The sequence below is a fragment of the Protomyctophum bolini genome (genome assembly GCF_963924005.1).
Source record: "Protomyctophum bolini genome assembly, chromosome: 18".
NCBI classification, from domain to species: Eukaryota; Metazoa; Chordata; class Actinopteri; order Myctophiformes; family Myctophidae; genus Protomyctophum; species Protomyctophum bolini.
In genome coordinates, this window is record NC_137879.1 from 17,003,038 (window position 1) to 17,018,905 (window position 15,868).

At 42.1% G+C, this 15,868-nt stretch overlaps 1 protein-coding gene across 4 annotated transcripts in view; it reads left to right on the plus strand.

Moving 5' to 3' along the window:
* The window catches only part of plce1 (phospholipase C, epsilon 1), a 118,192-nt gene that overhangs the window by 55,136 nt on the left and 47,188 nt on the right, over window positions 1-15,868 (plus strand). For 3 of the 4 annotated variants that reach the window (XM_080789177.1, XM_080789178.1, XM_080789179.1), the window contains exons 8-9: window positions 12,728-12,882; window positions 14,223-14,390. In XM_080789177.1, coding sequence (XP_080645303.1) covers window positions 12,728-12,882; window positions 14,223-14,390 — 323 coding nt within the window. Of the gene's footprint in view, window positions 1-3,741; window positions 3,822-12,727; window positions 12,883-14,222; window positions 14,391-15,868 lie in introns of those variants that run through there. The other variant, XM_080789180.1, reaches the window with a different exon arrangement.

Sequence of the window (15,868 nt, forward strand, 5' to 3'; positions counted from 1 at the left end):
TCGTTAATTTAATTTGATGAACCCCCATAACTCTTGAGAGTATACAAACAGAACCAAATGCACCCTTATGGGTCAATTTGGTTCCATTTGTATACTATAGAGTATACAGAGTTACAGACCTGTAAAGTGTCCATTTCGAACACCCCTCAAGGGGGGGGGGGGTGTGTGTGTGTGTACACACTGTTTGGCTTTTCTGCCTTTATTGGATAGTATAGTAAGGAATGACAGGAAACGGGGAGTGACGGCGAAGGCTGTCGGGCTCAGGAATTGTGGTATTGTGGTACGTGCTTTAACCACTAAGCTAGGCCGTCAGTGCCCCTATAAATTAATTATTATGGTACCGATATATATTTTCATTTGTATTTTGTAAATGCTTGGGCTGTTTTGGCCGTATCAATTTAATTATTGGTACCGGTTATTGTCATTTCTGTGTATATTTTAGTTATTTGTGACATCTTCCCTGTTCCCTGTACAGTTTTTGTTTACAAACCTTAAAAGGCTAACTTTATTGTAATTTTGATTTACATGTCCCAATGCCAAAAACACAATTTAACCATTAATCTTTGCACAACATTATTTGTCGACAACTTGGATGATCCATGGTAGCCCTAGTCTGAGTGTGTATACAACGGTTTCAGTATGCTGCAGGTTTAACTGTGTGTACAAATGTTCCTCGTCAACTTTCCTGGTTAAATAAGAGTTGATAGTCATAATAACAGCAGTATCAGAAAATATGAATTCAAATGATAAATTGAGTGAGTGTATAGGTTATCCACAGCTGTTTGTGGTTAATTTATATCAATTATTCAGGGGGATGTCACTTTAATTATACCAAAGTTGGGGGAAGGTCTTGTCCAGGCTTTAGTTCTAAAGCAAATAATGTTTGCTTTTATTTGACCATGTATGGTGCTAGTCCTGTGTTTAACCCCTAATAAGTGACCTTTGATGATACAGAAAATACTTCCAAAATAGCACCCCATCAATATGATATATCTATGTACTGTAGCCTCAAGGAATAATTTAGGTTAATTTTGACTGCTCAAAACCGCTTGTTGTGGTTAAACCTTTGAAGGCCTTTTTTGTTTCATAATTATGGAACTACTTTTATCTTTCTTCTTTTTTAAAAGATATATCATCTTTTTTAATTATTATTTTACATATGATTTATATGAAATTACTTATTACCGGGCTGAAACCTTGCCCTATGCTTTGGTCTTGAATGATGTTCTGGAAATATTCGTATTTTTGCCCGTGAGCCTGATTTATACTTGGTCGTATGGCAGTGGCTGTCAATCTACAAGCTCTTATGGGGGTCCCTCACACAAAATGAAAATGTCTGAGAACCTGGTCTAGCTCACCACATCACATTGTGAGCTTGTATATTGGCTATTTTCAGCAGAGGACACCATGGTGCGATGGATTACAAATTAGGCATTAAATCTACACTCCCGGTCGGAGATAAGGTAGCAACTAGTTCAACACAACGTACCACATGCAGTCTATCAATGGCTCTGGTCCCAAATACCTTGGAGGATTACCAGCATAATGGTCTGTGTGGCTGCAGTTATATTTTCAGAGCTTTAACATTAAGTGGCGAAAGGTGGAATGTTTTTCTTTACGTTCTTCAGCTGCCACGTGCGGCCACAATAAGCTGGAAACGTCGCCGGTTCCTCTGATGTACGTCAGGCGGTCAGTGACATGTAATCATGTGGCGGTGTGACACGTGTGATTTAGACGGCGGGTCAGTAGGAGACGAGTGTTTTATGGTGAAGGTTGGTCAGGTGTCTATGACCCCCTTGCATGGTGAGGAGTGTAAGGGCTGAAATTATCGATTATCCTCTTAGTGACTATTCTATCGGATATCTTTTTGGTGATTATTCTATCAATTAATTGAGTAGACATTTTTCTAATTGACTAAATTGACTAAATCTAAAGGCTTTGTCCTACAATGTCATGTGTCATACAAAAATTGTGTAGCCTGTAGAATAGCATACAAGCTTGTAGATGTGTTAAAATTTCAAACATTTATTAAATTCTAATAATATATATTTTTATGATAGATTAAAGCAGTGACTGTTGCAGGCCTACATCAGTTCTGCAAGGCCGTGTTGTGATGGTAAACTCTTGGCACCCATAAAACCAAATACTGGCAACAAGAATAGATGAGGGTAAGCCACGGTCAAGGTGTTCATGAGACTGTGCACACAGTCAAAATCTTCTCTTCTGTGTTGATTTAAAATCTGAGGGTGTAAAATGGACACTGTCAACGTTAAATGAACACTGTGAAATGCATGTATACTGCATATCATTGGCATTTATAGGCTTACATTATGTGTATATGCCTTGTTCTGTGGTCAATGTGTGTTTTAGAGAGACAGAGGCTTACTTGAACACGCTCATGTATCTGTGTGCACAGAAATGAAATGTACACACATGTACATTCAGGTATAGAAACGGACAGATGGGGAGATCATAACTACCGCGTATGTCCTCATGAGAAATGTCTTTTTGTTTCATGGAGCTTCTGTGTCAACACAACACTGTTTATGTTAGGAACACCTCGCTAATGGACTGTCAGTCGGATGGCTTTTGTGTGTATTTGAGCATGGCCCTGTGTGCATGCGTTTGGTGCGTTTATGTAAGTGTGTGTGTGTGTGTGTGTGTGTGTGTGTGTGTGTGTGTGTGTGTGTGTGTGTGTGGGGGGGTCTGCAAGAACACATCCACATCCAAGTGTACCGCGTGTGTTTTCTGCGTTGAAACTATTTGGAAATGTCAAGAATAACAGCATTGCAGAACCAATCCAAAGACTTTGGGGTAGTATTCCTTTATTGGGATGTTTCCAGGATTGTTTTTTGTTCTCCGCTGTTCTAGTCCAGTAGTTCTGAAAGTGGGGTCCGGGGACCCCCAGGGGTCCTTGAGGAGGTAGTTCCAGTGGGTCCCCAGCTAAATTACATAGGATCAAATTATGTGCATGGTGCGTGTAGATCAGTATACTGTATAGTTAACATATCTTCAATTTCCAAGAAGCCATTGGACCACTATACTGTAGGCCCTTAAATAACCATCTATGTTGACAGTATCAAAGCCCAGTCCACACCAACACAACCATTTGCAACTTGCAACTACTTGCAACATAATCCCCAAACTTTGCTGGCCAGTCAATTCAGCTGCAATTTTGCTCTGCAACATATTGCAATGTTTTCGTTGCATTGTGAATCACTGATGTGGACTGGACTTAATGTTGTGGACGGTACTGCAGTTATACTGTTAACCGCAATTGCAATATTAGTCTGGAAAATTGCAATTAGATATATATTTCCCCCAATCGTTCAGCCCTAGCCTGTGTGTGTTTGTGTACTATGCAGTGAGTTGGCTCCTCTAACTCTAGCACATGGCTGTAAACTATGTATGCTGTCAGCGAAGAGTGGGAGGAGGGAAAAGGGAGGGAAACGGAGAGAAATGGTTTGTTGAGGAGAGGAAGAGAGAGTAAAGCAGGTGAGAGAGAGCAGAATCACAATTCAAGTTAGAAAGTTCAACTAATGAAAGAAATAGGAGGCTGGCCAGTGAGAGAGAGAGAGAGAGAGAGCACTGCAGAGAGAGAGAAGAGCGAAAGAAAGAGTGGTAGAGAGAGAGAGAGAGGGCAAGAGAGAGAGGCAGAGGGAACAGCTGCAAGGGACTGTCAGCTGAAATGTGGACAAGTGTATTTGGTTCACTCGGGCACTGAGCTGTCATTGTGGGAGGCAGAGCCAATGCCAACCTGACCGCTCAGCTGAATCTGACAACCATGAAGCCCTCTCACAGAACGGACTACAAGCTGATCAGTGAGTACAGTACAGACAATGGTCATGACACCGTGTAGTAAAATCCTTAGTGGTAATTTAACTCTGAGAGTGTACAAATGTAACCATGGGCAAGGTAATGGTCCATTTGGTTACATGTGTACTGTCTTAGAGTTACAAATGGATTTGACTCTGTGGGTTAGTACGGTAAATTATGCATTGTTAATTTAACTCTTGAGAGTGTAAACGTGGACATCTATTCTATGTGATGTGCTGCCACTACTGTGTTTTTGAGCAGTGATTCTAAGAACACTTGTATGAATAGACTGTGAACTTAACGTTTCTATTATGTGACACCTGAGGTGTATGTAACCTAGTTTGCCATGGTAAATCTAATGGTGCTGTAGCTCAAATCAACACTGTTTGTAACCTAGTTTGCCATGGTAAATCTAATAGCTCCAATCAAATGAGAGGAATTAAATGCTTGTTGCGTGTCCTCGTGTTCATCCTTCTTGTTCTCCCAGTGGGGCATCCTAGGAAATAGGATTAGGTAGCTACAGAAGCGTTAAAAACAATTTTGTCTGCGTCTGTTTGTGATGATCGGAAGACTAAACCTGTGTAGTCCAAATTTTCAAATATGCATCATATACACAATATCATAGAAAAGGAATATTAAATGTTGGATTATCTTAATATGACAAAGGAAATATTCAAGCTTTTTTCATACTATTTTGAAGTAAACTTAGCAGGTCAGTTGACCTGTTGTGTTGCCAACTATCAAATCGTTGCTGTCAGGCAGAAACCTGGGATCTCCATATTTCAACGTTTGATGTTTTTTCACGAATTAATGCCCTAATTCATCATACAAAAGTAGTGAAAATAGCAGATCTACAAGCTCACAATGGGTTGCGATGCATTGTGAGCTTGTAGAGCTTTCCTATTTTCACTATTTTTATAAATGTAAATGTATTTATTTATAATGGAACGGTTTTGAACATACAGTACAAGGTTTCCAGCAATTAAATGCTAAATTTCGGCTGGCAGGTTTCATGAAGCTCTGCATGGGGCTGTATGGTGGTCTTTGCCGGGGGTCTTGGCGTATTGTGGCGAAGAGCTCACATATTAAAGAACTAATTCTGTCCTACTTTACTCCTTGTTTGCTCCATTATGTAGATTAAAGATTAAAGATTGTGTGAGGATTGAGGATGGTCGTTTATCTGTCGTATAGTAGCCCTCACCTTTTATGCGTGATGAGTGTACAGTATGTGTGTACACATTATCGACATATGTGAGTGTGTGAGTCAGCAGAGAAACTCCCTACAGTAACTCAACATTGTCAATAAGTCGATTGGCACTGCTACCACCGTGCGTGTGTGCGACTCACTTGAGTCCTTCCATTTGTGTGTCTGCTTCTGATACTGCTTGCTTATTTGTTCGCGATCGTGTGTTCATGTGCATGTGCCAAACGTATACTGTGTGTAAAGCCCAACACACACCGGGTGCACAGCGACGCGGCACAGGCGTTCCCGCGCGGCAACGCCTGGAAAATAGAACGGTGGCGTATCGGAGCGTCAGGCGAGGCGTGAACGCGCGTCGGACGCCGCCGGTGTGCGATGGGTTCATTGAAAATAACGGAGGCGGCTGTTTTGACGCGCGGTGTTCGCAGACGGTGTGTGAGGCCCTTGAGTTAACACTACGGATACTGTATACACTACAGGGTGTGGGAGAGTGTTTGAATCCAAGTGATATTTCCTGGTTGAGTTGGCATTTCCAGAACTGGTTGTTCACATTCTACCAGTTCTTAAACACAACACTATGGCACAATGATAGCTTTGTTTCCATCTAAAAGTAATTGGCATGACGGTATAGTTTGGTTGTATGTCGTAATGATGTTATTATTTTGCCAATTCTGTGGGTCAGGGCCCAGAATTTTTTACAGGCTTACTCATAGCAGAGCCCCACGTGAGGGCCATGCCAATGTGTTTAATAGCGTTGGGTTATTTCAAGCAGACTTTGCTTCAGCATAACTCTCAATTGATTACTACCGATGTCCTGCCCGTCACTGAGAAAGTAAACAATTAAGTTTTATTCCGCTGTTCATGTCTGGAATATGTCACTGCAGTGGCAAGCACCTCACCAATCTAAGATTATGTTTATTCCTGGATGCCAGCATGAGAGTCTGTTTTTTTTGTAGGAAGGAAGGAAGGAAGGAAAACATGGCTCAAGATTTTGTATTGAAATTATATATAAAAAAAATAAATAGAATTAAAGTCTGTTGTCAACTGTAGTTCATTCCAGTGATTTATTTGTTTTGGCTTTGTGCATTATATTTCCTGAAAGATGAATGTTATTCTTGGAGTCTAGGGCAGACGGTCCAGTTAGTGTTTTAAATCTGATAAACATTAGATAAACGACAACAATAATAATACTAAAAATCACACTTGTGTGAAGTGAGGGGCGCTCTTATCATCATACATCATCATAAATCATCTCATTCCGGCAATTAGCCATTTTGTGTCCTCACCTTCGTCTTCAATGTTTGTGTTTACACAGTATATGTGTTACATAACTCAAAGCTGGCCATTCATTGTCAATGGAATTTAATGTTTGGGTTAGGACAATGTGTTTACACAGAACCCTCAAAGCTGGACATAGTAATAATATAATAATAATTATTATAACTAGAAATGCACTCTGTCGAGGTGCCAACTTGCGCCTTGCCGCATGGCCTACTTGTGTGCAAGCAGGGTGGGACTATAGTGTCTACTTAGTACTTCCCCTGGAAACTTATTTTTCGACCAATCACAACACGTAAACGGATCCGTCACTTCCTTGGACGGTATTTCCGCCAAATCCCAGTACTTTCACTCAACAGTCTTGCCATCATGTCAAGTTTCTATTCCAAGAGCTTATTGTCCCAAAATATGAAAAACATTGCACATTTAATGGTCACTGAGTGGCCATGCCATACAGTAAGCAGCATAATCTACACTAAAAATAACACACGCAAGGCAAACCCTCCTCCACTTCACATTGGTGGGTTATTATTTTCCAAGACATCCTGCATTATTTTTTCAATAACTGTACAACTCGACATTATGATTGATCCCTTACTTTTGGGGATAAACAGATAAGATGAACGAACCACTTTTCGGTCATTTTGCATTATCAGGGACAGAAAAATCAAACTGCTTTACAGTAGTTGATGTATAGATATTGGCACTTTTGTATCCAGGAGGTGTTTTGAGTTCTGTTTTCTGGGGTCTGTGGCTGCGTGCGTGCGTGAAGCGTGTGTGTGTGTGTGTGTGTGTGTGTGTGTGTGTGTGTGTGTGTGCGTGTGCGTGCGTGATGCGTGTGTCATGCGTCACTGATGAGGCATTAGATTTACAGCTGGATGTGTGCTCAATAAGCGGAGCACTCTGACGGCTCAGTGAACAAAGATGCCGTGCCGCGGGTTAATATCCATTTGACAAAAATATACTGTGTCATCATCACCCCCTGCCCCCCTTATTTCCTGTGTCTCTCCGGTGCCAATGTGAACACAATGATCAACTGAAAAATAAAGGAAGAATCTTTAAAAAGGCAATCTGCTCCCTCCCTCCACCATTCTGAACAGGATCTATGCAGACATTGGCCTGACACTCTCTCACACACACACACACACACACACACACACACACACAATGAGAAAGGGCTCCTTTTTCAGCATGCAGATGAGCATCCCCTTCCCCCGTTTCATGCTCACAAAAAATCTATATTATTCATCATTTACATCAGTGTTTCTGGAGATGTCTGATATAGACTGTTAATGCACCTTCACTTTTAAGTCATTGAAATGGCCTATTACAGGACACATCTGAAACTGACAGTCAGAGCTATCTGACTGAGTCACTGCATGCTTAGATAAAAGGGAGACGGGGACACGGTGGCACGGTTGCTAGTGCTGTTGCCTCACAGCTAGAAGGTCCTGGGTTCGATTCCCGCTGGGGATGCTGTGGACATTGAGGGCGTGTTCTCTCCTCCGCGTCATCAGTGCCCATACCCGCGGCGGGGTTGGCGAAAGGGCCTTTCTGTGTGGAGTTTGCATTTTCTCCCCGTGTCCCCTAGGGTAGGTATAAGGTGTTCCTTCCACGTGCTACGTCCGGCCGGGGAAACTCCCCTCTGTCAGGTGAAAAGAAGCAGCTTGGAATCCTCATGCATAGAAGGAAGCATGAGGTCAGTCTGCTGCCCTCCCCAGGTTGGCAGAGGAAGTGTAGCGCCCAGGATTACATTCGATAATTGACACTGGGTGAAAAACTGGGTTGCAAAATCGTGGGATAAAAGATAAAAGGGATAATTAGCATAATTAATTAAGTAATCATGAAATTCATGTGACCCTGACCATGGCATGATTTCCACTTCAAAAGGATTGCTGGGGGAGCGGAGCCGGGTGATGAGGGCCAGCATACTTAAGAGACTGATGGTTGGACACTGGTTATTATTGTTAACTCAAACTATGAAATAACCAAAACTAGTGCAAAACTATAGTACAGTAATTGAGCCACAGTTTATATTAAAGCATTCGCACAGTTTACAACATTTTGATTTTGAGGGGTGCTGGCCCTAGTATGAAGAGCGCCCCTCACTTCACACATATATACTGTGTGTATATGTATATATAGTTTCTGTACATGCCATTTATAATTGACTAATCAATATATTTATTACTTGCGCGAGCAGAGCGCAAGTACTGTTTTCGGCTGTGTATGTCGGTGACTCCCCCGGCCAATCAGGGATTGTGTATTTTTTACATAAACATACATAGTTACGTCATCAGCCAATCCCTGATTGGCCGAGCGAGGGCACCAACATACCAACGAGGGGAGCCACCGACATCCACCAAATATACAATCCCTGATTGGCCGAGCGACAACATCGGGCGTGGTCAGGGGTGGCAGAAGGGGGGAAGGGACGATAAGTTGACAAGAGTCAGAGGTAAGTTGCGTGCTCTGCTCGTGCACAAGTAGGCCATTCATGGCCAACTTGTGTGCAAAGTGCAAATTGGCAGCTCGAAAGTGCATTTCTAGTTTAAATATGTATTGCTTTTGACATTACAAAGGGTATTCATTACAGTTGCCAAAGGTTGTTGCTAGTGCTTTCTTTTTTTTACTGAAAGCTAATGGATGCTAAGGACGATTAGCGAGATGTTCTTATGATCTGGCAGGTAAAGAATGGAGAATATACTATGAGAGCATGATTAACCCATCTTCAAGCCACATCACATGGACATACACAGTCAAATTATTATATTTGATTTACTGTATACAAGTGCTTCAGGATGAAGCCATTTATGCAATGTATGCACCATTTTGAAAAATGTGATGCCAAGTGGGCTCAGCTGTTTCCTATACAATTTCTTTTGCAAACGGTGTGCACCTTGATTTGTGGGCTATCCTATGTGTCGTGGTCTACAGTGTAGTGTTTTGTGGTGTACACTCAAACTCTGTTTAGGTCTCTGGTTCAGGTCCACATTTCAATCTCAAAATAATTTCAACCGCTTGCGGTGTAGGTGTTTGGGAAGTGTCCTCGCCTGATTATTTACTATGCATTTCTTTGGCAAATAACATCCGTTGGTCAGTACAGTTTACATAAACTTACCTCTGGTTTTTCTCTATGCAGTGTAGCTGCTATAGTGCTCAGTGTGATAGAGAACTCACACACACACACACACACACACACACACACACACACCTGCTGGACTGTGTAAACCACACAACTACACTCCCTCCACTTAAACCTTCCTCCCTATCCCTCTTTATCGCTCAGTCTCAGCGCACCCCCCATCTCTCTCTTCTACTCTCGTTTCCTCTCTCTCTCTCTCTCTCTCTCTCTCTCTGGGATGTGCCTTTTTTCTCTCTTCTCTTTTAGGGAATGGAAGATTCCCATATATTTTCCAGTGGAGTGGAGGATTACTGTTTTCTTGCCTTTTTGCTTTTTCTGATGACATCCCTGACCCTCTCTCTCTCCCCCTCATGAACAAAATTAATTTGCATTACTATTACATATTTTGTTCAAACCTCACACCAATCAGTAAAGATTATAATCAACACTGAACTGTCAGATTTGTCATTTGCCTCATTATCATTGGCTACGATTGACTTCCAAAGTTTGGGGGAGTGTGCCGTTTTGCACAAAATGCCACAAATTATGAATGCTGCATCCGATTGCTGTGGAAATAGTTTGCACATACTGTACATTCACAGTAGCTCAAGAAAGATCTGACTGCCACCCCAAATGAAAATGTTTGAAATCTGCCTCATGGTGACGTGACCCATTCTGGTGGGGATCTGTGCTCAGAGGAGTGCGATTTTCTATTTCTATTGTCTCTCTGACTCTCTCTTCATCTCTCAATTGCCCTTCTCACAGTGTGAGACACACACACACAATTTCAGAAGCTGTTCCTGTGCCAGATCCACAAATGAAACTACAAATACGTTTTTTCCCCCTGCAGAGCAGTAAATGCTGTTACCATGGCTACCTGTAGCACATCTCAAGGGTTACCCAGGATATTGTGTGTGTGTGTGTGTGTGTGTGTGTGTGTGTGTGTGTGTGTGTGTGTGTGTGACAAACAAGAAGTCCTCTAACAGTGTGCGCTCGCGCAAGACGGGTGACAATTCCCACAACGTGTGTGTGTCTGATTCCTGGTACTCAATGTATGTCTTGTTTTTCCCAGTGCTAGCCTTCATGGCAACAGTGGCGCGCTGTAAACAAAGTGCAACGCATTAATCCTAAATAACATAATCAATGGACAACGACAAACAGGTTGCTTCGGGGCGCAACCAGTTAGTGCACTGATCACCTGCACCCCGTTGAGTTGTGATGAGGAATCATGTTTGAATCAGACTCATGGTATTATGTCTTTCACTCTCTGCCTTTGCCTTCCTGTCTCTACATTTTCCTATCTCAGTGGTTCTCAAACCCCTGGACCTCACTTTGAGAACCACTGTCCACTGTCCTATCTGAATAAAACAGACCCCCCCCTCCCCTCCCTCCTACATAATATGTTGTACGTCAATAGCAAAAATAGCCAGTGTACATCACAACGCATCATGCTGTAACAGATTGTGGATGTACTTGACTCTAGGGTCCATGTGTATAAAATAATTTCAGAATGAGAGCACTGAATCGATATTATTGACGACCTCATCTCAATCTCATTACCATACAAAAACTGTCAGTGGTACTGAGTCCTATTCCTCTTGGAGGTGTAAGCTTTAAGAAAGAGGACATTACCGGGCCTAATTGACCTGTTTAGCCTGACAGGGGAGTACTCCAAGTTAAAAGGCTTAGCAGACCGATAACATTGAATTTTCCTTTGTTTTGTGTACACTTTTAAATGGTTTCATCCTTTATTAGGTAATAAAAGGAGTTACTCTACATAACGAGTGCCTTGTTTACCAAAGGGTGAAATGTTTAACAAATGATACATCCGTGTTTTTGTCAGAAAACAGAATAGACGTTAAGAGAACAAAACACTTGACAATCTCTCTTCTATACTGTTTACCTCTCGGTCCTTCAGTGTGTCCATCCAGACCATGAGCTATTGCTTTAGAAAGATTGCATTATCGAACAAGGGCAACCTAGAGGTGTGCATAGTTGAGCCATTTTTGGCCATTGGTGACCAATATACACATAACCCCCATATGTCAGGTAATGAGTTGGAGATCTGTATACTTGCTTCTCACCAACCACGCTATTTGATGCGATTCCATTCACACCTCTCTCACTCTCTGCACCCTCTCTCTCTCTCTCTCTCTCTCTCTCTCTCCTCGCATGACCATGACCATGAAATGGAGAGCAAAATACAGCACAATATAGTTTCACATGCGGCTATGCACACACCATGCATAGACTTGTTGGTGTAGGCTACTGCACAATGGCATTTGGCCTGGGTCCTTATTGGTAGGTTAATATCCACAGTTTATCTGTAGTGGTCCACAATTAACCTATTGTTCAAGCTTCGCACTCTGCACCAATACAAATGAAATCACCAGTCCGCACTGGACTAGTTGGCTGATATATTTATTATTGGATGCAGCAGAGCAGAGCCTTTGCATGCTCACTGCAGTTGATGCAACATGTGATAAGTTTTAAAGTTGTTAACAGTGATTGGTATCCGTGTAGTTTCCATGCGGGCACAAGCTGCATTTCTCACCTAATTATAGTAAAAATGATATGCGCTAATAAGCAAAAGATCCATATACGTGTGGCCTGGGCCAATGTCTCTCTCTCTCTCCCTGATGGCAGCACCACTTTAGTTCACCATTCAACACTACACACTACATTTACCACACATCCACTCACCTACACTACTGATTTCACTGATTAACACACCCCATATCATGTTGAAGCTTTGAGTTCATTTATATTGTAAATATATATTGGTTTGTGCACTTTTAAACAGCCGTGTGTCTTCCTCCTTTTGTTGTGGCCTAAGAGCCAGGTCATAACACAGCACATTGAGTCATTTCAGACAGTCAAACAAACAAGCTGGAAGGGCACACACCAATAGCTCAGAGGCACTGACTACTGGCAAAAGCGTATAGATGAAAGAAGAGGTTGCCAGACTCCGTACAATCTCTTCTTTCATTTTCATGTCATTTTAGACCGTGACCTACAGGCACATACACAAACACATATACAGCGTCCATTACATTACTTAAGCAATCATCTAAAGTTTAGATGATGGGGTTTACGTGGATTTAGATTCTAAACCCACGTAAACCCCATATGTAGTTGACCAAGGGCTCTATACTAGGCCCCCTCCGTTCTTTGGCTCTAGGTGAAAACAGACGGTCTACAAGCTCACATGTTTAATAGCCCCAGAATAGGGACGTTGGGGTTCAAAGTGGTTATAGGTTTCAACTAATGATTGATTGTAAATGGTCTGTCTCTCTGTGTCCACGCAGAGCGTCAGCTGGCTAACAGTATGACCAGCAGCAGCTCTCTGCCTCCCAGTGTCAGTGGGATCAGCAAGGAGCTGGCCGAGCTGCGTCATCTGGTCCAGTTCCCCGAAGAGATCGCATGCATCCTCACCCAACAGGAGCAACAGCTGTACCAGCGGGTGGGTGGGAAGCACGCACGCATGCACGCATGCACGCACGCACGCACACACACACACACACACACACACACACACACACACACACACACACACACACACACACACACACACGCAATGATTACATGATTACATGATTACATGATTAAACATGTAATCATTTCTGTGTTGATGGACACTGTTTCGCTTCCATAGATTTAATTAGACTGTGACAGTAGTAATCCGCACATAATCACACATCTACTCTGCAAAGATTGGGATTAATTCAATTCAGTGAATTTGGGATTAATTCAATTCGGTAATTGTTAAATTATTGAATTATTAATCTCTGTATTTTGCATCGGTTTTGCTTCTTTGTTTTCTTGGTCTGTTTTTGCTGTCCTTGTGTTTTATTCTCCCTGAGTATGTTTTCTCAGGGAGAATGTTGTATTTCTTCTTATCTAACCATCCATCTGTCTATATAAACTCGGCACAAAAAGACAAAGTTTGGAAACGTAACTTTGGCTTATATCGTTTTTATTGTTGATTAGTCAAGTCAACGAGCTTGTAAGGACCGGGCGTTCCAATTCCCTTGTTGCCACAGTAATAAGGAAAAAAACAACACATAGTGTGTTTGGACGATCCATACACAGCTTGGCACCTTCTCCTAATGCTGGTCACCAACCTAGCCACATTTTGAGAGAGATACTGCACCATACCATGCCAAGTGTTGTGGCTGCGTATGGATCTTCCAGATGCTACTGAGTTCCCCAACACTGGGTGTAAAGTGTATATGCCAATATGTGTTGTTGTTTTGAGTGGTGCAACCACTCCTACAACCAGCAATGTCCGTGTGCACCTATGTGTTCATGTGTTCACCTATTTATGTATGTATGTATTAATGAGCACGAGTATGACTGAGTACCAGTAGGGGTGCTGTTTGCTAGAAACAGAGAGAGACAGAGAGAGATAGTATTAGTGCTGCACTGTTGCCTTCTAATGAGGGAGAGAGAGAGAGAGGAGAGGAGGGGGGGGGAGAGAGGGGGGTTGCACCACTCAGTTCACACGGGTGTGATTTCTTTCCTTATTACTGTGGGAGAGTGCAATCATCCTATTCGCTAAGCAACTCACAAGGGTGAATACCAACCATTTGCCATTTTGTCACATTGTTTGGAGGAGCTACCCACACGTTTAGCTGTGTTACTCATTCCAGGTATGCCCGATCCTTACAAGCTGTAAAGGTGACTAATCAACGAGAAAAACGATATAAATTACAATACCAATTGGTATTATTAAAGGGGAAGAATTACCGACCAAACTTAAATTTCCGAACTTCCGAGTTTATAATGTGTCTCTGTCTCCAGGTCTTTCCTCTGGACTACCTCTGTTTCCTCACACGAGACCTGGGCAGCTCTGAATGTCAAATCAAACGCCACCCCAACCTCAAGGCCTCTCTGTCGGCACCCTCCATGCCCACCCACAATGTACAGCGTAGCAACGCTGTGGAGGACCTGGTGGCACGCTTCAATGAGGTGAGGAGAGATCACTCCAAGAGAATTCAGAGATTTAGAGATTGTAGTTCCCAAAGTGGTTCAGTAACATTTGGTTGAGAATTGCATGATTCACTTAAGAGCCACCTCCACTCTGAGATTAGATTTGATTCTGTGGGATTTCAGGCAGTTTTACTCGACTGTTGTTGATGTGATCAGATCATATGCAATTAACTCCATTCCGTGCTCCGTTTGTTTGAAGCTCCTTGATGCGTCGCACATTTTTGGCACGTTCACAGCCGAACCATGCTTGGAATCACTGCCTTCTAAGGGCTGTGCTGGCTTGAACCTGCTCAGGTTTACCCCCGGGTTTCTCTCACACACAGCCATGCATTGGCTCAGTTTAATCACAATTTCTCTCTATTCATTCTCTCTCTTCAGTCCTAGAGGACTCTAGGGGAAATGTCTTTAGAGAAGCTAAGTAACAGAGGGAAGGAAACAATCGTTTGATGTTAAATCGTTATTTGAGATGTGGAGGCAATGCTGACACACAAATGTTGCAGAAGACAAATGGCTGCTTTTTTATGAAAATCGAATATAGGCAGCATCAACTTTGTCTAATTTAGTTAACTAGCTGGCTTTATAATAATAATACACTTTATTTATAGAGCACCTTTCATGACATAAAAATGCAGCGCAAAGTGCTTTACAGAACAAATAAAGAAAAGTAGAAAGATAAAACGTAATTAAAATCCAAGCAAAAATCAATAGCATAAAATAACATTCAAAAGAAAACATTACATAAAACAAACATTAAAAACAACTAGCAGCAGGGAGATACAAACCCAGCCAAAAGCGATGGTAAAAACTAATCGGTCTTGAGCTGTGTTTTAAAAATGTCTACAGAGACCATAGATTTAGTGGGGGGAAATGCTGTACCTACCGTATACATCTACATGGCATCCTCTGAGAAACAGTAAGACTATCCTACTTGTGATTCTAATTTGTTTTGGGAACTCACATTTAAGCAGTAATTTTCTATACTTGGAATACACACACACACTCACACACAGATATTGGTAGACCCTTGTGAGTGAGAGTGATGATGTCATCTTTATGTTGCATGCCTTTTACATCAGCTGGTTTTCATTTTAGTCCGGGAGAGAAGAGACAGAACCAAATAACAGTTTTCCCCTAATGTTCATTCTATCCATATATGGGCATAATGGAAAGAGTTTCAATGACATCGTTAGATCCCTGTGTGACACACATACAGTAGGTGTCTATAGGAGTGGCTAGCACCACTTAAAAAGTAGAAAAGGAACATAAAGAGATCATGACAGTACTTGTACCCCACTCCCCCTCATTGTTGAGACAGAGGCGTTTGAAAATGGCCCTCTTTCAGCAAACACATTGTTGTTTAAGTGTGATTCTGTGACTTTTCGACCCATGTATGGCAGTTGAGAGAGGATAGGATGGAGAGAGGTTATTGAAGAGGTGGGGGGGGGGGGGTTGTTCTT